At 42.8% G+C, this 27,295-nt stretch overlaps 2 protein-coding genes across 3 annotated transcripts; one reads left to right on the top strand and one right to left on the bottom strand.

Moving 5' to 3' along the window:
- Positions 1-21,172: 21,172 nt before the first annotated feature.
- LOC139409785 (interferon-induced protein with tetratricopeptide repeats 5-like) lies at positions 21,173-22,553 on the top strand. Its single transcript, XM_071155163.1, has one exon. The coding sequence runs from the start codon at positions 21,318-21,320 to the stop codon at positions 22,551-22,553; it is 1,236 nt and encodes a 411-aa protein (XP_071011264.1). The 5' UTR covers positions 21,173-21,317.
- LOC139409496 (pre-mRNA processing factor 38A) lies at positions 22,286-27,287 on the bottom strand. 2 transcript variants are annotated; one of them, XM_071154731.1, is made up of 10 exons: positions 27,048-27,287; positions 26,462-26,621; positions 26,173-26,294; positions 25,990-26,075; positions 25,796-25,906; positions 25,538-25,644; positions 25,384-25,410; positions 25,075-25,166; positions 24,895-24,943; positions 22,286-24,081 (listed from the first exon to the last, which is right to left on the bottom strand). In XM_071154731.1, the coding sequence occupies exons 1-10, from the start codon at positions 27,175-27,177 to the stop codon at positions 24,036-24,038; spliced, it is 930 nt and encodes a 309-aa protein (XP_071010832.1). In that variant the 5' UTR covers positions 27,178-27,287; the 3' UTR covers positions 22,286-24,035. The 2 variants fall into 2 exon arrangements, with proteins under 2 accessions (XP_071010832.1, XP_071010831.1); XM_071154730.1 differs by lacking the exon at positions 24,895-24,943 and having other exon boundaries at positions 22,286-23,597; positions 25,126-25,166; positions 27,048-27,199.
- Positions 27,288-27,295: the final 8 nt, after the last annotated feature.

Raw genomic sequence — 27,295 nt, 5'->3', positions numbered from 1 at the left:
GATGGTAGGGGGGGAAAGTTACAGTCTGATGGTAGGGGGGAAAGTTACAGTCTGATGGTAGGGGGGAAAGTTACAGTCTGATGGTAGAGGGGAAAGTTACAGTCTGATGGTATGGGGAGTGGGGAAAGTTACAGTCTGATGGTAGGGGGGGAAAGTTACAGTCTGATGGTAGGGGGGGAAGTTACAGTCTGATGGTAGAGGGGAAAGTTACAGTCTGATGGTAGAGGGGAGTGGGGAAAGTTACAGCCTGAACAGTTTGATATTAGGGGAGAGTGGGAAAGTTACAGTCTGAAGGTAGGGGGGGGAAGTTACAGTCTGATGGTAGAGGGGAAGTTACAGTCTGATGTTAGGGGGGGAAATTACAGTCTGATGGTAGGGGGGGAAAGTTACAGTCTGATGGTAGGGGGGGGGGGTTACAGTCTGATGGTAGGTGGGGGGGAAGTTACAGTCTGATGGTAGGGGGGGAAGTTACAGTCTGATGGTAGGGGGGGGGGAAAGTTACAGTCTGATGGTAGGGGGGGAAGTTACAGTCTGATGGTAGGGGGGGAAGTTACAGTCTGATGGTAGGGGGGGTAGTTACAGTCTGGTGGTAGGGGTGGGGGGAAAGTTACAGTCTGATGATGGGGGGAAAGTTACAGTCTGATGGTAGGGGGGGGAAGTTACAGTCTGATGGTAGGGGGGGGAAGTTACAGTCTGATGGTAGGGGGGAAAGTTACAGTCTGATGGTAGGGGGGGAAATTACAGTCTGATGGTAAGGGGAAAGTTACAGTCTGATGGTAGGGGGGGAAAGTTACAGTCTGATGGTAGGGGGGGGGGTTACAGTCTGATGGTAGGGGGGGAAGTTACAGTCTGATGGTAGGGGGGGAAGTTACAGTCTGATGGTAGGGGGGAAAGTTACAATCTGATGGTAGGGGGGAAAGTTACACTCTGATGGTAGGTGGGGAAGTTACAGTCTGATGGTAGGGGGGGTAGTTACAGTCTGGTGGTAGGGGTGGGGGGAAAGTTACAGTCTGATGATAGGGGGAAAGTTACAGTCTGATGGTAGGGGGGGAAGTTACAGTCTGATGGTAGGGGGGGGGGAAGTTACAGTCTGATGGTAGGGGGGGAAGTTACAGTCTGATGGTAGGGGGGGAAATTACAGTCTGATGGTAGGGGGGAAAGTTACAGTCTGATGGTAGGGGGGAAAGTTACAGTCTGATGGTAGAGGGGAAAGTTACAGTCTGATGGTATGGGGAGTGGGGAAAGTTACAGTCTGATGGTAGGGGGGGAAAGTTACAGTCTGATGGTAGGGGGGGAAGTTACAGTCTGATGGTAGAGGGGAAAGTTACAGTCTGATGGTAGAGGGGAGTGGGGAAAGTTACAGCCTGAACAGTTTGATATTAGGGGAGAGTGGGAAAGTTACAGTCTGAAGGTAGGGGGGGGAAGTTACAGTCTGATGGTAGAGGGGAAGTTACAGTCTGATGTTAGGGGGGGAAATTACAGTCTGATGGTAGGGGGGGAAAGTTACAGTCTGATGGTAGGGGGGGGGGAGTTACAGTCTGATGGTAGGTGGGGGGGAAGTTACAGTCTGATGGTAGGGGGGGAAGTTACAGTCTGATGGTAGGGGGGGAAAGTTACAGTCTGATGGTAAGGGGGGAAGTTACAGTCTGATGGTAGGGGGGGAAGTTACAGTCTGATGGTAGGGGGGGTAGTTACAGTCTGGTGGTAGGGGTGGGGGGAAAGTTACAGTCTGATGATGGGGGGAAAGTTACAGTCTGATGGTAGGGGGGGGAAGTTACAGTCTGATGGTAGGGGGGGGAAGTTACAGTCTGATGGTAGGGGGGAAAGTTACAGACTGATGGTAGGGGGGGAAATTACAGTCTGATGGTAAGGGGAAAGTTACAGTCTGATGGTAGGGGGGGGGAAGTTACAGTCTGATGGTAGAGGGGAAAGTTACAGTCTGATGGTAGAGGGGAGTGGGGAAAGTTACAGTCTGATGGTAGGGGGGAAAGTTACAGTCTGATGGTAGGGGGGAAAGTTACAGTCTGATGGTAGAGGGGAAAGTTACAGTCTGATGGTAGAGGGGAGTGGGGAAAGTTACAGCCTGAACAGTTTGATATTAGGGGAGAGTGGGGAAAGTTACAGTCTGATGGTAGGGGGGGGGGAAGTTACAGTCTGATGGTAGGGGGGAAATTACAGTCTGATGGTAAGGGGAAAGTTACAGTCTGATGGTAGGGGGGAAGTTACAGTCTGATGGTAGGGGGGGGGAGTTACAGTCTGATGGTAGGGGGGGGGAGTTACAGTCTGATGGTAGGGGGGAAAGTTACAGTCTGAACAGTTTGATATTAGGGGAGAGTGGGGAAAGTTACAGTCTGATGGTAGGGGGGGGAAGTTACAGTCTGATGATAGGGGGGGAAAGTTACAGTCTCATGGTAGGGGGGGAAAGTTACAGTCTGATGGTAGGGGGGATAGTTACAGTCTGATGGTAGAGGGGAAAGTTACAGTCTGATGGTAGGGGGGAAAGTTACAGTCTGATGGTAGGGGGGAAAGTTACAGTCTGATGGTAGGGGGGAAAGTTACAGTCTGATGGTAGGGGGAAAGTTACAGTCTGATGGTAGGGGGGGAAGTTACAGTCTGATGGTAGGGGGGAAAGTTACAGTCTGATGGTAGGGGGGAAAGTTACAGTCTGATGGTAGGGGGGGAAAGTTACAGTCTGATGGTAGGGGGGGAAAGTTACAGTCTGATGGTAGGGGGGGAAGTTACAGTCTGATGGTAGGGGGGAAAGTTACAGTCTGATGGTAGGGGGGGGGGGGGTTACAGTCTGATGGTAGAGGGGAAAGTTACAGTCTGATGGTAGAGGGGAGTGGGGAAAGTTACAGTCTGATGGTAGGCGGGAAAGTTACAGTCTGATGGTAGGGGGGAAAGTTATAGTCTGATGGTAGAGGGGAAAGTTACAGTCTGATGGTAGAGGGGAGTGGGGAAAGTTACAGTCTGATGGTAGGCGGGAAAGTTACAGTCTGATGGTAGGGGGGGAAAGTTACAGTCTGATGGTAGGGGGGAAGTTACAGTCTGATGGTAGGGGGGGGGAAGTTACAATCTGATGGTAGGGGGGGGGGAGGTTACAGTCTGATGGTAGGGGGGAAAGTTACAGCCTGAACAGTTTGATATTAGGGGAGAGTGGGGAAAGTTACAGTCTGATGGTAGGGGGGAAAGTTACAGTCTGATGATAGGGGGGAAAGTTACAGTCTGATGGTAGGGGGAGAAGTTACAGTCTGATGGTAGAGGGGGGGAAAGTTACAGTCTGATGGTAGGGGAGAAAGTTACAGTCTGATGGTAGGGGGGGAAAGTTACAGTCTGATGGTAGAGGGGAAAGCTACAGTCTGATGGTAGAGGGGAGTGGGGAAAGTTACAGTCTGATGGTAGGGGGGGAAAGTTACAGTCTGATGGTAGAGGGGAAAGTTACAGTCTGATGGTAGAGGGGAGTGGGGAAAGTTACAGTCTGATGGTAGGGTTGAAAGTTACAGTCTGATGGTAGGGGGGGAAGTTACAGTCTGATGGTAGGGGGGAAAGTTACAGTCTGATGGCAGAGGGGAAAGTTACAGTCTGATGGTAGAGGGGAGTGGGGAAAGTTACAGTCTGATGATAGGGGGGAAAGTTACAGTCTGATGGTAGGGGGGGAAGTTACAGTCTGATGGTAGGGGGGGAAGTTACAGTCTGATGGTAGGGGGGAAAGTTACAGTCTGATGGTAGAGGCGAAAGTTACAGCCTGATGGTAGAGGGGAGTGGGGAAAGTTACAGTCTGAACAGTTTGACTATTGTAAAGTATTTTTATTCAAAGGCTAAGTGCTTGTGTCTCTACATCTCCCCTTCTTTCATTCAGTCTCTCCCTCCCAATCTACGTTGGAGAGCTCAGTCCAGGTGAAGGTATCAGTCTCCAGCTCCATCTTCATGTACATGACGTAGTTCTTCCCCTCTGCATCAGGAATGAAAGAGTCCTCACATGGGTTCTTACTGGGGCCCAGCACCTCAGCCTCCCTGAGCACATAACAGTTATATTAGACATCCCACCTGAGCACAACAGACAGAATAACCCACACGATAAAAACTTCACCAATACAGAAGTTGGATTGATTTTGCGGACTACATCAGCTACATTCTCACTCACTTCAGTAAGTTCTCAATCTCCAGCTCATAGGCATTTTTTTTAAAAGCGGTCTACATTCTTCATCTGGACGTTAGGTACCGAGTTGAGCCTGTGCTTCTTGAAATGCACTTCCTAGAGAGGACGAAACACTCAGACTGGTGAGACAGCTTGTGACACAATCAGCTTGTGAAAAACCCACTGAAGAAATAGCTGTCAGCATCCTGAGTCATCATCAAGTTCACTTTAAATCAGTCTTTAAAACAGTCCGCTCAAACTATACGACAGATATCATCGTTTTAACTAGACCCCGTTGCAATCAGTGCAGACTCATCACGCTCTGACGTAAGACAATGGGCTATATGATTGACCCTGTGCAAGTAGTGAAAAAGAGGGCCTTACATGGAATAGCCGTTCATGTTGAGCCTGATGATGCCAAAGTGGTAGGAGCAGGACACATCAAGGATGATACACTCTGCCTTTCCTCTGCTCTAGCATACGTATCCACATGTCCCAGTCACAAAGCTAGAAACACACAGGTTATCATTTCACAATGAATATAGACTGATAGAAACACACACCTTCTCAGACATGGGCCATTTGGCCTCCGGATCATCCTTGTAGAGGCTCTTCTTCAGCATCCAGCCAAGGCCTGACATACTCTCCCCTCTGTAGAGCAAGCCGAGGTCCTCTACTGTGTGTTCATAACCTGTTATAACACACACACACACACACACTACATAAGCACACTCTCCACTCTGTAGAGCAGGGCGAGGTCCTCCACTGTGTGTTCATAACCCTGTTATAACACACACACACTACATAAGCACACTCTCCACTCTATAGAGCAGGCCGAGGTCCTCCACTATGTGTTCATAACCCGGGTTATAACATACACACACTACATAAGCACACTCTCCACTCTGTAGAGCAGGGCCAGGTCCTCTACTGTGTGTTGATAACCCTGCATAGCAGAATTACAACAGATATTACACATGACATAAGAACATAATTTCCACACATTACAGCAACGAAGGGAAAGCGTTTAAGGGTGTAGAGGTGTTAAAGTGAGAGGTGGAGACAGGACACGGACGGATCTGGTCATTCCAGACTGAGATGCAGCTCAGGCTGTCATCCTCGTTCAGTAGATCAGGTCTGGCTCAGGAAACTGCACAGCATCAACAACATTAAACATGATGTCACAAGCAGAACAGCATCAGTTCACCAACAATACTTGGATAGCTTTATTTCATGTTGGAAATCTTTAAAGTCCATTCAAGACTACTCTACTATAATACATTCCATTCCTGTATGGTGATAGTTGAACTTTGCTTTCTACCGCTACAAGTTCTTGCTGGCCTTTCCCTGTGTGTATACAGCTTTGATTTGTCTGAGTCCTAGTTGATTGGCTACATGATCAAGATGGCGCCGACAGAGAGGGCTCCCTCACATCTAGTCCTTAGGAAATTTTGCTACAAGCATTTTCGCTACACTTGCAATAACATCTGCTAACCATGTGTATGTGACCAATAACATTTGATTTGATTAATTAAATGTAATTTCAAAAGGGCATATTTGCGAGGATAAACAAGCATTGAATTCAATCAGCCCAATCCTCCAAATGTTTCTAAAGCATTTACAGTCATTAGTTTATAGAGGACAGAGTGCACACCTGTTCAACAGTAAATACATTGAAGGCTTGGGGCACACAATGAGGAATGAGTGTCCCAGTGAGTTACAACAGGAGGAGGCATGTGGATCTGCTTCCCCCTGCTGGTCATTAATGGTAACATTCATCCTAAAGCACATGCTCGGCTACATTCAACTCATTGAAGATCTTCCAATGATATTTGCTCTGAGATTGAAGAAACACAGTCATTTTGAGGGCGTATTCTAGATATAGTAGTATCCCTCTATATGTTGTATAGCTTCCATCAAGCTAAAACTATCGACATCTTACCTGAAATAATCTATGGAGATATCCCGGTCTTCTTCCAGGACTAGGGCAAAGTTGGCATCCTGCAAATCAACCACATAACCAGGTGGAGGTGGACGGGAAGATGAAAATAGTCACTGGGTGTAGGTTGAAGGTTGCAGTCAGACTGGCTTCATAGTGCTGAGAGAGGAGAGAGAGGAGAAAGAGGTGGTAGTGAGTGGGTTGTAATGCACACAGTGCCAAAACACTGTGTGCATTACAACACAACATTGCCATTGATTGTGTCATTGTTTGGTGTCTGACAGGAGTTCATGTTATATGAACCAGTCTTTATGATATTGCTGCTTTGCTGAAACTGTCCATCTCATAGATAAAATAAGTGATTTCTAGTTGACTGTGAACTGTTTCAGCTGGTCTGTGTCTCTGATGGCGGCTGCTCGGAGGGTGAAGAGTGTGATACTCTGGTATTCTTGATGCTGATGGGAGTGTGTCGAACCCCCTTCAGTCCAAACAGCTCCAACACATCCATGGGCTGTACACACACAAGTAACTAAAGGAACTAATACAGAAGTCCATACTTAGTGGTGCCGTCCACTGCCACACAGACCTTGGAGCAGCTGAAGTACACCTTGATGTCCAGGAGCTTCCTACCGCTTGCCAGCTTGGGAATTAGGTCAGCCATTTTGAATTATGGAAACTTGTTTTATAAGTTGACTAAGACTGTGCATTATATTGTTCAGCGGAATGATTTTCATATGTCATCAACTTCTTAAGGCTAATGCTAGTGAGGAACAACTTTTTGTATACGTAATAATGGAAATATGTGTGAAACAAATGATGGAAGAATGTTCAAGACTCAACATACTCCTGTACTGGCTCTTCCTTGTTAGCTTCTTGTGTCTAATATGAGTTTGATATTCACAAGGACTGTGACCAGAATAAAATAGAACCGCTCCGGCCTGCACAGAAGTAAAAGACAATAAGTTGTTATCAAAATGATCTCAAATGTAGCCAAAGGTGACAGTGAATACTCACTTGGAGGCCTCGGCAGATGACTCTCTTGTTAGTTTCCAGGTTAGTTAAAGGCGCCTTTGTTTGCTGGAAAGAACGGTTTCGCTCGAGGATTGGGTGTCCAGGTGTCCATATCTGGCTGTGGCATGAAACTGCAACCCTTCTTCCTCCTCCTTACACTGAGCGCGTTACGACAACGCATGTACCTACACAGCCTCCAGTGCAAGCTGATAACCAGAAAGTAGATAGGACAGAAGTTGAAGAATGCCGTAGCTAACTACCTAGTTTGTGTACTGCTAGCTAAACAGTTAGCACGATCCAGAATCCTTGTGATGTGCCTACCTTACCATACCCCTTCACTAACCATGCAGGGACATCACAATGAGCCCAGATAGTATGGACCCTAGCTAAACATAACAAGCTCATGATTCTGTGAGAGGCACTAATTTTGCAAATTTTTGCTGTCAATAACAAGCGTTATTATTGGCTAGTAGTAATAGTTAACACACCAATAAAGTGAACCGATGCCAGATCAAACAGAAGCAGCACTGCAGGTTCATCACACCCATAGATATTTACCGTCAGCTACCTAACACGCTCCTTACGTTAGCTAGCTTCACTCATCGCCACCTGGTTGTAGGATGTACACTACCGTTCAAAAGTTTGGGGTCACTAAGATATTTCCATATTTTTGTCCATTAAAATAACATCAAATTGATCAGAAATACAGTGTAGACATTGTCAATGTTGTAAATTACTAATGTAGCTGGAAACAACTGATTTTAAATGGAATGTCTACATAGGCGTACAGAGGCCCATTATCAGCAACCATCACTCCTGTGTTCCAATGGCACGTTGTGTTAGCTAATCCAAGTTTATCATTTTAAAAGGCTAATTGATCATTAGAAAAACCCTTTTGCAAATATGTTAGCACAGCTGAAAACTGTTGTCCTGATTAAAGAAGCAATAAAACTGGCCTTCTTTAGACTAGTTGAGTATCTGGAGCATCAGCATTTATGGGTTCGATTACAGGCTTAAAATGGCCAGAAACAAATAACTTTCTTCTGAAACTAGTCAGTCGATTCTTGTTCTGAGAAATGAAGGCTATTCCATGTGAGAAATTGGCAAGAAACTGAAGATCTTGTATAACGCTGTGTACTACTCCCATCACAGAACAGCGCAAACTGGCCCTAACCAGAATAGAAAGAGGAGTGGGAGGCCCCGGTGCACAACTGAGCAAGAGGACAAGTACATTAGAGTGTCTAGTTTGAGAAACAGACACTTCGCAAATCCTCAACTAGCAGCTTCATTAAATAGCACCCAGTGAATGGCGACTCCGGGATGCTGGCCTTCTAGACAGAGTTGCAAAGAAAAAGCCATATCTCAGACTGGCCAATAAAAAGAAAATATTAAGATGGGCAAAAGAACACTGGATAGGGGTAACTCTGCCTAGAAGATTGGAACGCCATTTGGGTCTTAAAGCACGTGGTCAAAACGCAATCTGTTTAATGCTACGTGTGTAAAGTTAACAGGTGCAGGCGCTAAATTAACGTCTCCATGCGCTAAATTAACGTCTCCATGCGCTAAATTAACGTCTCCATGCGCTAAATTAACGTCTCCATGCGCTAAATTAACGTCTCCATGCGCTAAATTAACGTCTCCATGCGCTAAATTAACGTCTCCATGCGCTAAATTAACGCCTACACGTGTCAAATAAGCCTGTGCAAATGTGTTTGCAGGTGGTTCAACATGTGCTGAATAAACGGCTGCATGCAGTCCTGCACACGTCAAGTTAACGCCTACAGCTGCTAAATATACACCTACACATGCTAACTTAACCCGTTCCTTAATATGCTAATTTTACTAGCAAATTTCATTAGCTCCTCCTTTCAACCAGATTTCACAGTTTGAAGGAACTTCCTTTTCCACTGCAAGCAGGGTTTGAACCTTTACAATGTAACGGTTTTGTCTTTGAAATTTGTTGTTACTGAATCGTAAAGTTTATCAGCTAGTTTACAGTGGAAGGATCTGTTTCTCATCACTGGCTATAAATTTTAGCTAACATTAATCTAGCACCAGGATCAGCAGTGCTTAGCATAAGCTAAGTCAGATATTTTGCTAGCTAATTTAGCTAACGTCGGTAGCCTCGAACCCCGGCCATATTATATCATATAGTTAGCCTCAAACTTTGCCTGGTCATACTGCTAGCCGCAGTGAACAGCACCGTCTTGTGTTTTATTTAAAGCCCTGCTGAAAAAACATGTTAACTATAACAGCCACAGAAACACATTGGACTGTGTTAATACTATCAAGGTAAATTAACTTACTTACTAGCAAGATTGTTGCTTGCATGCAGGGCCAGGCATACATAGATTAGACAAACGAGGTACTCAAAATCCTGGTAGTTCTCGATTTTTGGACTATTGTCTTTATTTTGCTTTATCATTGACTGAAGACAAGCTACCTAAATGTGACTTATCGGCTAGTACTGAAGCAGGACATGTTTTTGAGTTAGGTTTTTAGCCCAATGCCCGGCTGGGTAGCTTAGTGGTTAGAGTGTTGGACTAGTAATCGAAAGGTTGCAAATTCAAACCCCCGAGCTGACAAGGTACAAATCTGTTGTTCTGCCCCTGAACAGGCAGTTAATCCACTGTTCCTAGGCCGTCATTGAAAATAAGAATTTGTTCTTAACTGACTTGCCTAGTTAAATAAAGATAAAATAAAAAAATAAAAAATGTAAGCAAAACAACTGTCATTTAAATGCTAGCGTTAGCCGCACCAGCTCGCAATTAGCATGAAGACACAGAAAAGCTCACATAAAGCACATTTGGCTAGTGACAACCTTGTAAAACCTTTGCTAACATCTAACGTTACATGTCAGCTTTCGAACAGAGTTGACTAATGTGCACGTTCACTTTTTTGAATATATTCCATCAAAGCTTATTAGGGTAAAATAACTTCAGGGATATACCCTGTACTGCTTCAAAGGAATAGGGTTCCCATTCCTTCCGCTTTATTTTCACAAAATTGTGTCTTGCAGAAGGGATCCATGAAGAGGAGCCTGGAGTGCAGCGATGAGACAAGACTGTAACTACTACCAATTGGATTCCACGAAATTGTGGTGAAAAAGGAAATGTATCAGCCTTTGAAGGACCTTTTACGGACTACTCCTACAAATGAGGTTACACTTGTAGCAGCACCTATTCCCCCCCCCCCCCCTCACCCCCCCCCCACCACGTCCTATGGCCTCCCCTCCACCTATACCACGTCCTATGGCCTCCCCTCCACCTATACCACGTCCTATGGCCTCCCCTCCACCATTCCTTGAGGCTTATCGTCCACCTTCACCACACTCTTCTGTTGATTTTGGTGATGACAATGAGTAAGTCATCCCTGTAAATAATTAAATGCCTTGTTATTACGGATTAATTGTGGGACGTATCTGAGCTTTGTTATTCTGAATGTCTCTTTTTACTGTTGACCTCCAAACACTGCTGAAGTTAATGAGATGCCAACCAAATGGATGTGATGAGGGACAATGTTTATGATTGTGCAATGAGAGGCTTTAAGAGAGCCCGCTTTAATCCGGAGGCATAAATAGACACGGTTTTTAGGGATGCTGATGGAAAAGGGGCAGCTGATGAGTGTGGACCCTCAAGAGAATTTCTCCGGTTGCTAATGAGTGCCATAAATTCCTATGCAATATTTGAGGAACCTGATTGACAAAAATGCCTTTCTTGCAACTCTCAAGGTGAGTTAAACTTTTACAGCAACAAAGACACGTTTGTTTACGGCAATATATACACTGCTCAATACTTTTTTCTTTACATAGTTGAATGTGCTGACAACAAAATCACACAAAAATGATCAATGGAAATCAAATTTATCAACCCATGGAGGTCTGGATTTGGAGTCACACTCAAAATTAAAGTGGAAAACCACACTACAGGCTGATCCAACTTTGATGTAATGTCCTTAAAACAAGTCAAAATGAGGCTCAGTAGTGTGTTTGGCCTCCACTTGCCTGTATGACCTCCCTACAACGCCTGTGCGTGCTCCTGATGAGGTGGCGGATGGTCTACTGAGGGATCTCCTCCCAGACCTGGACTAAAGCATCCGCCAACTCCTGGACAGTCTGTGGTGCAACGTGGCGTTGGTGGATGGAGCGAGACATGATGTCCCAGATGTGCTTAATTGGATTCAGGTCTGGGGAACAGGCGGGCCAGTCCATAGATAGCATCAATGCCTTCCTCTTGCAGGAACTGCTGACACACTCCAGCCACATGAGGTCTAGCATTGTCTTGCATTAGGAGGAACAAACAGCCAACTGCACCAGCATATGGTCTCACAAGGGGTCTGAGGATCTCATCTCGGTACCTAATGGCAGTCAGGCTACCTCTGGCGAGCACATTGAGGGCTGTGCGGCCCCCCAATGAAATGCCACCCCACACCATGACTGACCCACCGCCAAACCGGTCATGCTGGAGGATGTTGCAGGCAGCAGAACGTTCTCCACGGCGTCTCCAGACTCTGTCACGTCTGTCACGTGCTCAGTGTGAACCTGCTTTCATCTGTGAAGAGCACAGGGCGCCAGTGGCGAATTTTCCAATCTTGGTGTTCTCTGGCAAACTCCAAACATCCTGCACGGTTTTGGGCTGTAAGCACAACCCCCGCCTGTGGACGTCGGGCCCTCATACCACCCTCATGGAGTCTGTTTCTGACCGTTTGAGCAGACACATGCACATTTGTGGCCTGCTGGAGGTCATTTTGCAGGGCTCTGGCAGTGCTCCTCCCGCTCCTCCTTGCACAAAGGCAGAGGTAGCGGTCCTGCTGCTGGGTTGTTGCCCTCTTCCACGTCTCCTGATGTACTGGCCTGTCTCCTGGTAGCGCCTCCATGCTCTGGACACTACGCTGACAGACACAGCAAACCTTCTTCCACAGCTCGCATTGATGTGCAATCCTGGATGAGCTGCACTACCTGAGCCACTTGTGTGGGTTGTAGACTCCGTCTCATGCTACCACTAGAGTGAAAGCACCGCTAGCATTCAAAAGTGACCAAAACATCAGCCAGGAAGCATAGGAACTGAGAAGTGGTCTGTGGTCGCCACCTGCAGAACCACTCCTTTATTGGGGGTGTCTTGCTAATTGCCTATAATTTCCACCTGTTGTCTATTCCATTTGCACAACAGAATGTGAAATTTATTGTCAATCAGTGTTGCTTCCTAAGTGGACAGTTTGATTTCACAGAAGTGTGATTGACTTGGAGTTACATTGTGCTGTTTTTTTGAGCAGTGTATTTTGTGCCCCTGTCTTTGGCAAAGTCAAAATCAAATGTTATCGGTCGCATACACATATTTAGCAGATGTTATTGCGGGTGTAGCGAAATGCTTGTGTTCCTAGCTCCCACAGTGCATTGTTATCTAACAATATATAACAATACATTTTATTGGCAGATAAAGGTTTTTTATCAAAACCAATCATTTTGTCATGGGAAAACACAGAATCCTACTAATTACTACACATGCTTAACTAAGTCACTTTTGTTTTGAGCCGACTTCGCCGTGGGCTTTGAACTGACATAGCTAACATTAGCCAAAACAAATTGGAATTCATAACATATCATAGCTTTTAGCAAATTCGGAATGTTACACGCCTCGGACTGAGACGTGGTCAGCAGATTATAAACCTCTAAAACAGGAGAAATGGTGAGACTGGAAATAAGGTGTCTGGTTCATGGACAGCTTCACTCAAAATAAGGAATTAGTGCCAAGGTACATCATCAACCAGAGCTGCCAAATATCGCAGTCTCCCCCTTGTGGTGACACTTGGTATAAATTACTTCCAATGTAACGTCTGGAAGACATATATTCTTAAACAGTATATTTAGTTAGAAAAATAAGGTGCACATCTCATAAATAAAAGAAAGTGAAAATAACACCAAACTGTGACCATACATATTTGTGTGTCACAGTAATATATTATACAAATTGTGATTCATAACATATTGTACGAAATGGATGATGGACATCCACACATGAATACATACTATATAGAACGTAACATATCATACTAATTGGAGTGTTCCGGATTTACATTTGCTATGTTACGTCTACCCCTGAGTCCAGGTTGAGGGGAATGGAAGCTTGTTGCATGCAACAGGGAGAGCCAATTGAATGCAAGCTTCACAAAAAATGTAAATCATAAAGTAATTTCTAGCCTTTACATCTATGGGTAACAGGGTTCAAATCAATCTAACTTTATTGGTTGTGTACACAGATTTGCAGGTGTTATAGCACATGCAGGGAAATGCTTGTGTTACTAGCTCCAACAGTGCAGTAGAATGCCCGTCCATTCGTCCAGCATCACTACTCTGGACGGTTCTGACTATGTGGACAACTACAAATACCCAGGTGTCTGGTTAGACTGTAAACTCTCCTTCCAGACTCACATTAAACATCTCCAATCCAAAATTGGATCTAGAGTCGGCTTCCTATTTCGCAACAAGGCATCCTTCGCTTATGCTGCCAAACATACCCTCGTAAAACTGACTATCCAACCGATCCTTGACTTCGGCAATGTAATTTACAAAATGGCCTCCAGCGCTCTACTCAGTAAATTGGATGCAGTCTATCACAGTGCCGTCCATTTTTTCACCAAAGCCACATATACTACCCACCACTGCGACCTGTATGTCCTCGTTGGCTGGCCTTCGCTTCATATTCGTCGCCAAACCCACTGGCTAAAGGTCATCTATAAGTCTTTGCTAGGTAAAGCCCCGCCTTATCTCAGCTCACTGGTCACCATAGCAGCACCCACCCGTAGCACGTGTTCCAGCAGGTATATTTCACTGGTCACCCCCAAAGCCAATTCCTCCTTTGGCCGCCTTTCCTTACAGTTCTCTGCTGCCAATGACTGGAACGAACTGCAAATATCACTGAAGCTTGAGATTCATATCTCTCTCACTAACTTTAAGCACCAGCTGTCAGAGCAGCTCACAGATCACTGCACCTGAACATAGCCCATCTGTAAACAGCCCATCCAACTACCTCATCCCCATACTGTTATTTATTTATTTAGCTCCTTTGCACCCCAGTATCTCTACTTGCACATTCATCTTCTGCATATCTATCACTCCAATATTTAATTGCTATATTGTAATTATTTCGCCACTATAGCCTATTTATTGCCTTACCTCCCTTATCCTACCTCATTTGCACACACTGTATATAGACTTTTTCTATTGTATTATTGACTGTATGTTTGTTTATTCCATGTGTAACTCTGTGTTGTTGTTTGTGTCACAGTGCTTTGCTTTATCTTGGCCAGGTCGCAGTTGTAAATGAGAACTTGTTCTCAGCTAGCCTAGCTGGTTAAATAAAGGTGAAATAAAATAAAATTAAAAATTATGAATTATGTTCTGTGTTACTAGTTCCAACAGTACAGTAGAATGTATTGTGTTACTAGCTCCAACAGTACAGTAGAATGTCTTGTGTTACTAGCTCCAACAGTACAGTAGAATGTATTGTGTTACTAGCTCCAACAGTACAGTAGAATGTCTTGTGTTACTAGCTCCAACAGTACAGTAGAATGTCTTGTGTTACTAGCTCCAACAGTACAGTATAATGTATTGTGTTACTAGCTCCAACAGTACAGTATAATGTCTTGTGTTACTAGCTCCAACAGTACAGTATAATGTATTGTGTTACTAGCTCCAACAGTACAGTTGAATGTCTTGTGTTACTAGCTCCAACAGTACAGTAGAATGTCTTGTGTTACTAGCTCCAACAGAACAGTAGAATGTATTGTGTTACTAGCTCCAACAGTACAGTAGAATGTATTGTGTTACTAGCTCCAACAGTACAGTAGAATGTATTGTGTTACTAGCTCCAACAGTACAGTAGAATGTATTGTGTTACTAGTTCCAACAGTACAGTAGAATGTATTGTGTTACTAGCTCCAACAGTGCAGTTGAATGTCTTGTGTTACTAGCTCCAACAGTACAGTAGAATGTATTGTGTTACTAGCTCCAACAGTACAGTATAATGTATTGTGTTACTAGCTCCAACAGTACAGTAGAATGTATTGTGTTACTAGCTCCAACAGTACAGTAGAATGTATTGTGTTACTAGCTCCAACAGTACAGTAGAATGTATTGTGTTACTAGTTCCAACAGTACAGTATAATGTGTTGTGTTACTAGCTCCAACAGTACAGTATAATGTGTTGTGTTACTAGCTCCAACAGTAGAATGTCTTGTGTTACTAGCTCCAACAGTACAGTATAATGTGTTGTGTTACTAGCTCCAACAGTAGAATGTCTTGTGTTACTAGCTCCAACAGTACAGTATAATGTATTGTGTTACTAGCTCCAACAGTACAGTAGAATGTGTTGTGTTACTAGCTCCAACAGTACAGTAGAATGTATTGTGTTACTAGTTCCAACAGTACAGTATAATGTGTTGTGTTACTAGCTCCAACAGTAGAATGTCTTGTGTTACTAGCTCCAACAGTACAGTATAATGTATTGTGTTACTAGCTCCAACAGAACAGTATAATGTATTGTGTTACTAGCTCCAACAGTACAGTATAATGTATTGTGTTACTAGCTCCAACAGTACAGTAGAATGTATTGTGTTACTAGCTCCAACAGTACAGTAGAATGTATTGTGTTACTAGCTCCAACAGTACAGTAGAATGTCTTGTGTTACTAGCTCCAACAGTACAGTATAATGTGTTGTGTTACTTGCTCCAACAGTACAGTAGAATGTATTGTGTTACTAGTTCCAACAGTACAGTATAATGTGTTGTGTTACTAGCTCCAACAGTACAGTATAATGTGTTGTGTTACTAGCTCCAACAGTAGAATGTCTTGTGTTACTAGCTCCAACAGTACAGTATAATGTGTTGTGTTACTAGCTCCAACAGTAGAATGTCTTGTGTTACTAGCTCCAACAGTACAGTATAATGTATTGTGTTACTAGCTCCAACAGTACAGTAGAATGTCTTGTGTTACTAGCTCCAACAGGCCAGTAGAATGTATTGTGTTACTAGCTCCAACAGTACAGTATAATGTATTGTGTTACTAGCTCCAACAGTACAGTAGAATGTATTGTGTTACTAGCTCCAACAGTACAGTATAATGTATTGTGTTACTAGCTCCAACAGTACAGTAGAATGTCTTGTGTTACTAGCTCCAACAGTACACTAGAATGTATTGTGTTACTAGCTCCAACAGTACAGTAGAATGTCTTGTGTTACTAGCTCCAACAGTACAGTAGAATCTATTGTGTTACTAGCTACAACAGTACAGTAGAATGTATTGTGTTACTAGCTCCAACAGTACAGTATAATGTGTTGTGTTACTAGCTCCAACAGTACAGTAGAATGTCTTGTGTTACTAGCTCCAACAGTACAGTAGAATGTATTGTGTTACTAGCTCCAACAGTACAGTAGAATGTATTGTGTTACTAGCTCCAACAGTACAGTAGAATGTATTGTGTTACTAGCTCCAACAGTACAGTATAATGTGTTGTGTTACTAGCTCCAACAGTACAGTAGAATGTCTTGTGTTACTAGCTCCAACAGTACAGTAGAATGTATTGTGTTACTAGCTCCAACAGTACAGTAGAATGTATTGTGTTACTAGCTCCAACAGTACAGTAGAATGTCTTGTGTTACTAGTTCCAACAGTACAGTAGAATATATTGTGTTACTAGCTCCAACAGTACAGTATAATGTCTTGTGTTACTAGCTCCAACAGTAGAATGTCTTGTGTTACTAGCTCCAACAGTACAGTATAATGTATCGTGTTACTAGCTCCAACAGTACAGTATAATGTGTTGTGTTACTAGCTCCAACAGTACAGTAGAATGTATTGTGTTACTAGCTCCAACAGTACAGTATAATGTGTTGTGTTACTAGCTCCAACAGTAGAATGTCTTGTGTTACTAGCTCCAACAGTACAGTATAATGTGTTGTGTTACTAGCTCCAACAGTAGAATGTCTTGTGTTACTAGCTCCAACAGTACAGTATAATGTATTGTGTTACTAGCTCCAACAGTACAGTATAATGTCTTGTGTTACTAGCTCCAACAGTACAGTAGAATGTATTGTGTTACTAGTTCCAACAGTACAGTAGAATGTATTGTGTTACTAGCTCCAACAGTACAGTAGAATGTGTTGTGTTACTAGCTCCAACAGTACAGTAGAATGTATTGTGTTACTAGTTCCAACAGTACAGTATAATGTGTTGTGTTACTAGCTCCAACAGTACAATAGAATATATTGTGTTACTAGCTCCAACAGTACAGTATAATGTGTTGTGTTACTAGCTCCAACAGTAGAATGTCTTGTGTTACTAGCTCCAACAGTAGAATGTATTGTGTTACTAGTTCCAACAGTACAGTATAATGTGTTGTGTTACTAGCTCCAACAGTACAATAGAATATATTGTGTTACTAGCTCCAACAGTACAGTATAATGTATTGTGTTACTAGCTCCAACAGTACAGTATAATGTATTGTGTTACTAGCTCCAACAGTACAGTATAATGTATTGTGTTACTAGCTCCAACAGTACAGTTGAATGTATTGTGTTACTAGCTCCAACAGTACAGTAGAATGTCTTGTGTTACTAGCTCCAACAGTACACTAGAATGTATTGTGTTACTAGCTCCAACAGTACAGTAGAATGTCTTGTGTTACTAGCTCCAACAGTACAGTAGAATGTATTGTGTTACTAGCTCCAACAGTACAGTAGAATGTATTGTGTTACTAGCTCCAACAGGCCAGTATAATGTGTTGTGTTACTAGCTCCAACAGTACAGTATAATGTGTTGTGTTACTAGCTCCAACAGTAGAATGTCTTGTGTTACTAGCTCCAACAGTACAGTATAATGTGTTGTGTTACTAGCTCCAACAGTACAGTAGAATGTATTGTGTTACTAGCTCCAACAGTAGAATGTCTTGTGTTACTAGCTCCAACAGTACAGTATAATGTATTGTGTTACTAGCTCCAACAGTACAGTAGAATGTCTTGTGTTACTAGCTCCAACAGTACAGTAGAATGTCTTGTGTTACTAGCTCAAACAGTACAGTAGAATGTCTTGTGTTACTAGCTCCAACAGTACAGTAGAATGTATTGTGTTACTAGCTCCAACAGTACAGTAGAATGTATTGTGTTACTAGCTCCAACAGTACAGTATAATGTATTGTGTTACTAGCTCCAACAGTACAGTAGAATGTATTGTGTTACTAGCTCCAACAGTACAGTAGAATGTCTTGTGTTACTAGCTCAAACAGTACAGTAGAATGTCTTGTGTTACTAGCTCCAACAGTACAGTAGAATGTATTGTGTTACTAGCTCCAACAGTACAGTATAATGTATTGTGTTACTAGCTCCAACAGTACAGTAGAATGTATTGTGTTACTAGCTCCAACAGTACAGTAGAATGTATTGTGTTACTAGCTCCAACAGTACAGTAGAATGTCTTGTGTTACTAGCTCCAACAGTACACTAGAATGTATTGTGTTACTAGCTCCAACAGTACAGTAGAATGTCTTGTGTTACTAGCTCCAACAGTACAGTAGAATGTATTGTGTTACTAGCTCCAACAGTACAGTAGAATGTATTGTGTTACTAGCTCCAACAGTACAGTATAATGTGTTGTGTTACTAGCTCCAACAGTACAGTAGAATGTCTTGTGTTACTAGCTCCAACAGTACAGTAGAATGTGTTGTGTTACTAGCTCCAACAGTACAGTAGAATGTATTGTGTTACTAGCTCCAACAGTACAGTAGAATGTATTGTGTTACTAGCTCCAACAGTACAGTATAATGTGTTGTGTTACTAGCTCCAACAGTACAGTAGAATGTATTGTGTTACTAGCTCCAACAGTACAGTATAATGTCTTGTGTTACTAGCTCCAACAGTACAGTAGAATGTCTTGTGTTACTAGTTCCAACAGTACAGTAGAATATATTGTGTTACTAGCTCCAACAGTACAGTAGAATGTCTTGTGTTACTAGCTCCAACAGTACAGTAGAATGTCTTGTGTTACTAGCTCCAACAGGCCAGTAGAATGTTTTGCAAATACAATACAAATACACAAAAAATAAATTAATATACTGTATATTTTGTCCAGCTACATACTTAATATCAAAGCTTAATGTTAAAACAGGGCAATTACTGTATGTGATATTGGCCAGTAAGTACAATTGTATACTGAACTAAGTGCATAGTTTACCATTTGAAACAATATACAGTACCAGTCAAAAGTTTGGAGACACCTACTCATTCAAGGGTTTTTCTTGAATTAGACATCAAAACTATTAAAACATATGGAATCATGTAGTAACCAAAAATCTAAATATATTTTAGATTCTTCAACGTAGCCATCCTTTTCCTTGATGACAGCTTTGCACACGCTTGGCATTCTCTCAACCAGCTTCAGGGGGTAGTCACCTGGAATGCTTGAAGGAGTTCCCACATCTGCTGAGCAGTTGTTGGCTGTGTTTCCTTCACTCTGCGGTTCAACTCATGCCAAACCTTCTCAATTGGGTTGAGGTCGGGTGATTGTGGAGGCCAGGTCATCTGATGTAGCACTCCATCACTCTCCTTATTGGTCAAATAGCCCTTACACAGACTGGAGGTGAGTTGGGTTATTGTCCTGTTGAAAAACAAATGATAGTCCCACTAAGCGCAAACCAGGTGGGATGGCATATCGCTGCAAAATGCTGTGGTAGCCACGCTGGTTAAGCATGCCTTCAATTCTAAATAAATCACTGACCGTGTCACCAGCAAACCACCCCCACACCACCTCCTCCATGCTTCACGGTGGGAACCACACAGGCGGAGATCCTCCGTTCACCTACTCTGCATCTCACAAAGACAGTGGTTGGAACCAAAAATCACAAATTTGGACTCATCAGATCAAAGGACAGATTTCCACCGGTCTAATGTCCATTGATCGTGTTTCTTGGACCAAGCAAGTCTCTTCTTCTAATTGGTGTCCTTTAGTAGTGGTTTCTTTGCAGCAATTCGACCATGAAGGCCTGATTCTCCTCTGAACAGTTGATGTTGAGATGTGTCTGTTACTTGAACTCTGTGAAGCACTTATTTGGCCTGCAAAGGTGCAGTTAACTATAATGAACTTTTCCTCTGCAGCAGAGGTAACTCTGGGTCTTCCTTTCCTGTGGCGGTCCTCATGAAAGCCAGTTTCCTCATAGCTCTTGATGGGTTTTTGCAACTGCACTTGAAGAAACTTTAAAAAAGTTATTGAAATGTTCCGCATTGACTGACCTTAATGTCTTAAAGTAATGATGGACTGTCCTTTCTCTTTGGTTATTTGAGCTGTTCTTGCCATAATATGGACTCTGTGTTTTACCCCTTCCTTGTCACAACACAACTGATCGACTCAAACGCATTAAGAAGGAAAGAAATTCCACAAATGAACTTTTAACAAGGCACACCTGTTAATGGAAATGCATTCCAGATGAAGCTGGTTGAGAGAATGCCAAGCATGCGCAAAGCTTTCATCAAGGCAAAGGGTGGCTACTTTGAAGAATATAAAATATATTTTGATTTGTTTAAGACGTTTTTGGGTACTACTTGATTCCATGTGTTATTTTATAGTTTTAATGTTGTCACTCTTATTCTGCAATGCAGAAAAAAATAAGAAAAACACTTGAATGAGTAGGTGTGTCCAAACTTTTGACTGGTACTGTATATACTACAGTTCATTCTCTTTGTAGGAAATGACATGAGAGCGATGTCTAGGGTAGTCACCTATACATGTAGGTGTAAGCCTTCAATGCGTGTGTTTCTGTCCACTGAAATGGAAAGCAGAGTCCAAGCATTACGTGGAGGTGAACATTGGTTTTATGGCACCCAACCCACTGCGGTGCAAGATAACGGTAAGGACATGGATATAAAGCCAGGGTGTTTACTCACTTGTTCAGGAAACTCAAGACAGACACAATAAATCATACTCCTGCTCAACTATGAAGTAAGTACTCCTTAAATAAAGAAAATCAACAAAAAACTACAGATTCTATAGAACTCAATGTTAACTAACTCCAATTAGATTAGGGATGGACTTGTTTCACATTAACTCTTGATCTTGATGCTTAATAGTTTTAAAACAGTTTCCTGTTCCAACCCTTGTCTTAACCAGCCCTGCTCAGACCGCCCTGAAGACTAAACTGGAAGAGCTGGAGTGTCACTTCACCTGGGGACTGGAACTCAGCAGGTACATGCTGCTCATTCACAGAGATCACCTGGAGGACATTGGCAGTGACGAGGGCTTTCCATGGCTGGGTCAGATGTACAACTTGTGGGCTTACATACACCACACCCTGGACTCCACTGACGCAGCCCTGCAGTGCCTCAGTAAGGCAGAGGAGGCCTTTCACCTAAACAGTCCTTCAGACACGATGGGTCCTTGGCAGCTGGTCCACTATGGGAACCTAGCCTGGGTGCACTATCACCTGGATAACCAGGCGGAGAGCCAGCGGTGCTTGACAAAGGTTGAGGGACTGCTACGAGATTACCCCTCGCCTTCCCAGGGAGAACTGCACCCTGAGGTGTGTGTTGAAAAAGCCTGGACCCTCATGAAGTTTGGCCAGGACAAAAGACTGAAAGCAATAGATTACTTTCAAATGGCTATTAGGATGGAACCTGAGAGAAAGGAGTGGCAATCAAGCCATGCCTTGGCCTTAGACTCAGTCTACTGTTTTCATCCAAACAATCAACAGAAGGAGTCTGAGGTTCTAGAGGAGCTGAGACTTGCCAAGGAACACGATCCAGACAATTTGTATGTAGCAAGTATCTATCTGTTAAGACTTGGCCGGAATGGCCAGGTGAGAAGGAAGGAAGCACAACAGATAGCGCAGCAAATTTTAAAGAAGCCTGTCAGTTGCTACAGTGGTCTTAGACCCTTACTTCAGTTTTACAGAACATATTTATCATACAATGAAGCTATTGACCTAGCAGACGAGGCTCTGGAAAGACACCCAAATGTGCGCTACCTGAAAAAACAGCTAGCGAATTCCTACAAATGGAAAATATTTTCAAAGGAGGACAGTCCGAGGAGGCAGAGCATGTGCGACAGAGCCATCAGTCTCTATACAGATCTGATCTCACTCTATCCAGAGACATCACTAAAGGTCCAACTGGAGCTTGCAAGCATCTACGCAGAATCAGACAGGACAGAAACAGCCAATCAGATCTATGAGAATTTATTTTCCAACGAGCAGGATCCAGACGAGTTGCAGATACTCTACTTCCATTATGCCCAATACAGCAACTTCCACATCCAGGATCGCAATGCATCAATTGATTATCACAAGAAGGCAGCAAAGATACCAAATCCTAACAAATACGGTAAAAAGAGTTTCAACATCTTGAGGAAAATTGAACAACGGGGAAGAAATCAAAGATGTGCAGAAATCTGGGAATTTCTCAAAAACCTTTCTTCTCACAATGAATAAGAGCAAGGATGAGAATTAACCAATCAAAGAGGTTAACCAAATTGTACATACAATGTATTTTCTCTTTATGCTCATTGGGCTCTCTAGATCAGGTTGCTGCTAAACAAATTGTGCCAAATGTTTTTTGTTGTTGTTGAAAGAGCCATGCAAATAAAACTATTGATTTAATTATTTTTGTGTTTTTAGACTAAAATAATTCCTCATGCCCATAACACTTATTTTTGTAATATTTCCAATGAGGGCAAAATAAGTTATTTATTTGTATAAGTGTGGTGCATAGGGTTGTTGACAGCTGCGTATGAGCTGCAGATTTAAGAAATACAATTCAGATTGATTCTTTCTGTAACATAGTCTGAAAATATCAAAAAATCCAATCAGTTTCTAAAATGAAATACAAACACCAGGGGTTCCATACAGGCGTAAAAAATGTGAACACATTTAACATCCAATTAAAAAAATATCCCATATTCAATAGATTGTAGTTGAATTGAATTCTACCATTGACAAAGAGTAGGGTTTACATCAGGAAGCCGAGTTTAAACCAGTGGTTTCAAACTCATTCCACGGACAGCCTAGAGTCCGCAGGTTTTTCCTTTCAATTAAGACCTAGATAACCAGGTGAGGGGACTTCCTTACTAATCAGTAACCTTAATTCATCAATCAAGTACAAGGGAGGAGCGAAAACCTAGGGACACTCTGCCCTCAGGGGAATGAGCTTGACACATGGTCTAAACAGATGACATACTACCAGAGTAGATAAATATGTTGGATGCCTTCTGGGAACTTCCTGAAAAGCAGTGGAGAAGTGAAAACCCTTATTTTATTTTAAATCAATTTGACCCCCTTTTCATGGTATCCAATTGCTTCTTAACACAGTGCACCTCCAACCCGGAAGCCAGCCGCACCAATGTGTCGGAGGAAACACTGTGCACCTGGCTACCTTGGTTAGCACGTACTGCGCCCGGTCCGCCACAGGAGTCGCTAGTGCGCGATGAGACAAGGATATCCCTACCGGCCATCCGGGCCTCCCAGGTGGCGCAGAGCCTGGGCGCAAACTGCGCCCTAGACCACTGCGCCACCCGGGAGGCCCTGAAACCCTTATTGACGTCAGCTAATTATGCTTCTGATGACGGGTCAATTTTGGTCGGTCTACGAGTTGAGTTCTATTTTCTAGACTCTTACTAGCCAGTGTTGCCATAATCACACCGGATCACACAACAAAAGGTCCTTATGTTTAAAACCTTGAGAAACTTTATCCACTGATGTATAGGGTTGTGGACAGCTCCATACGAGCTGCAGATTTTAGAAATACATTGGAGATAGATTTTTACTGCAACATGGTCTGAAAATATTTTTTACATGCAATCAGTTTCCAAAATGAAATACAAAATACCAGTGATTCCACACACAGACGTAAACATTTTGTCACAACTTCCAAGTCAAAAAGAGGAAATGTCCAAGAGAACAAAATACAAAAATGGGTCACTCGTTCCCTCTTCGACTCTTCTTGTGGCTCTTTTTTGAACTCCTGAAACAGAGATGAAGAAATCAACAACAGTAGGTGACATAAACCCGGTTTCCATCCAACCATTTAATGCGCATTAATTATATGACGCATTAAAAAAGTAATGACCGGGCTGATGGAAACAGGAAATGCCGGTACAATTCTATACATTTCAACAGACAATGTTTGTTCAACATGGTGGGATCTTTTTGGGTCGGTAAAATTAATTATGCGAGAAATGGCCGTGGAAACGCCTTCATGCGCAAATATTGGCATAATAATAATTTCGAAAAGCATGCAGTTTATTAGGTTATGATGAACGTCACAAGGTGGTGATGCTCTTTTCCAATAAATATCGAGGGACTTACTCTGGTGAAAATAATCTCGCTCTTATCCACAACAATCTCATCGTGTAGGTAGCCTACCCACCAGCTGTTAGCTAGAGCATGTGCCAAGACCAGAGAGGGTACATTTGCTATATAATGCCAGTTTGTTTGTCAAAACCATCAGTAGAGTTGAAAATGCGACGGTACATGGGAATTTAATAGGAAAATATTTTTTTTATGTGCACTACATCATCACACACAGCCTTTCATCTGCAATAAATCCATTTATATGGAAACATCGCTGCTGGGAAAATGCACTTATTGTTTCATGCAGATTTGAGAGTATTCACATGAAAATCTGTGGCCAATTGGATGGAAACCTAGCTACTCTCACACAAAAAACATCTCCATCTTTCACATGCTGGTATTCACAGACAATTCAACTACACCAAGAACATAGAAAGTGGCATTTTAAACTAGTATAGTGGAGTTCTCTTGCTCCATTACTTACCTCTCTGGGGATTTGGAGTGACTGCGATGCCTGTGGCTTCTGTGATGGCCTGGGACAAAACAGAGCAGCTCTAGGTCAGACTGGGACTATTGTTACAAACATGTTAAAGTCAAATGATTACAGCTGACTATCAGTCACAAGCATATGTGACTTTTGATGTAGTTGGCATTGCTATGATACCTGGGGACTTTGAGCGGTGACGTCTCTCTCGGGAGCGGCTGCGGTGGCGACGGGGACTTTTGCTGCGGTGGCGCTCTCGTCTGGGGGATGGGCTGTGAGTTAAAACAGAAACAATACAGACAATATTAATACAGCACTGCTTATAAGTAACCAAGACCATACTCAATTAAATCTAAGCTTCAGTCCCTTTATAGATCAAACACTACATTTTTTAACATTATATTTCAATATCTGAGTTTACCATCTGATGGTACAATGGAAAACACAAGGAAAATCCAGCAGAAAACAACCAAGGTAGAGACTACATACCTTCGTCTCTTGGGTGATCTGCTCCTCCTGGACAGAATAAAACGGATAAAAGACGTTTAGTGTCTTCAGGATGTGAAAATAAATTAATTCTGAGTATGTGTAAATGGCGAATAAAGGTGATTCTGGACTTTAGATTAGATCAATTACTAGTTACCGTCTGGGTGAACGGCTGCGTCTGTAGCGTGGAGAGGGCGAACGGCGAGGGCGGTCGTTGTCCCGGTAACTCCGTCTATGGGGCTCTGGGGTCTGAACTCTCTCTGGCTGTAGACATTTGAACAGACAGACAGGAGATAAAGAGACAGACATGGACAGAGTGAAACAACATTAACATTCCTCTGCCTACTAGCCGAAGTTTACTCAACTTTACAGTTAGTCTATGCAGGCTGTAGGTGGATAAAGACAAGACAACAACCTTTTCCTCTTCCTCGTCTTCCTCGTCACTGGTCTCCACTTCATCCAGGTCCTCTTCTAGGGCGCTGATGCGTGTGTCTAATAACTCCGCCTCCTCAAGGACCTGCCTTTTCTGTAGTCAACACACGCAAAAGAATGTCAGCGGTCTAGGTCAGTGAAAAGGGGTGTGAGCACATACAAGGGGGGTAGACTTACCTGAAGCCTGGGAAGGATGATGTCACACATTCTCTCAGAGTGTAGCAGTTCATCAATGAACTCATCTACATGTTGCAGCTCAAACTCTGAAACAAACAGTGAAAGGATATGGTGCCATTTAAAACCAGGAGATATTTTGCATTGTACAATCATTCCATAATACACATAAACGAAAGGACTCACCTCCATTTCGGTTCTGACTCTTGATTTTTCGGTAGTCGTTGTACAGTGGTTCCAGGTATTTGTAGCAATCCACTGATGTCCCAGTCAACCTCATGTACATTGCCCCTAGCAAGCGGACATACCTAAGGTGAAGAAAAACATCACAGTGAGGTATGTAATGCATGAACATACCGATTTGTTTATGTCACATTTGTCAAGCTAGGAGTTAGAAGACAGTTTATCTAACTTTTAAAATGTATGATTAAATACATAAAGACTTGTAATAACCAACCCAAAAGCCCAGACTTACTTGAAATCCTCGTTCTTGATGAATTCTACAATGATGTCTTTTTCAGGCTGAATCTGTAGCATCTTCAGAGTGAGACACAGGAACGGTGTAGGTTTGATATTTCCTCCATAGACTCCTCCGACAAACTTCAACGCCATGGCTTTGTCAACGACAAGTTCGGCTGTAGATCAAGGAGAAAATAGTGATTAGAAAGATGATCAAACATGCCCGAGGTTTGGACAAAAGTTGGATTCAGATGTTTATTTGATAGCGAGGGATTCTAGAGATTATACATATTGTGGCTCTTTTCCGTCGCCACCCACCAGAACGATGCACAACTTAAGGATTCCAACTAATACACATACTCTCCCAACGCCATCCAAAACCCATGTAACGTTACATGCATGGCATCAAGTGATGCTAGCCAAGCCAATACCTTTGGTGTGCATAAACCTCCTATTAGTGTGTGAGCAAGTCTAAGTGAGTGTAAGTAACTAACAGGGTAAAATGTACTAGACGTAAGCACACTTACTAATAGTTCATTTGTTTACATGTGTGGTATTTGTACTTCAAACTACCTAGTGTTAGCTAACCAGCTCCAACTCACCAGTCAGTCCAAAGCATTCTTCTTTCCAATATTTTGATTCATAAATTCGAGTACGAATAATTTTCTCTACCAAGTATTGTGGATTTGTTCCATGTATACTGTTTGCATCTTTAACAGTCCTATTTGCCATTTTTACTGCTCAAACCGGAATTAAAAATGAGTTGCTGTGGGAAACGAATTCGCATTAGAAGTTGCTGTATATCTTCCCGTGTAACAACGTACACTTCCGGGGCAGAATGTGAAGGTGT

The sequence above is a fragment of the Oncorhynchus clarkii genome, chromosome 5 (genome assembly GCF_045791955.1).
Source record: "Oncorhynchus clarkii lewisi isolate Uvic-CL-2024 chromosome 5, UVic_Ocla_1.0, whole genome shotgun sequence".
NCBI lineage: Eukaryota > Metazoa > Chordata > Actinopteri > Salmoniformes > Salmonidae > Oncorhynchus > Oncorhynchus clarkii.
This window is presented reverse-complemented; position numbering and strand designations above follow the sequence as displayed.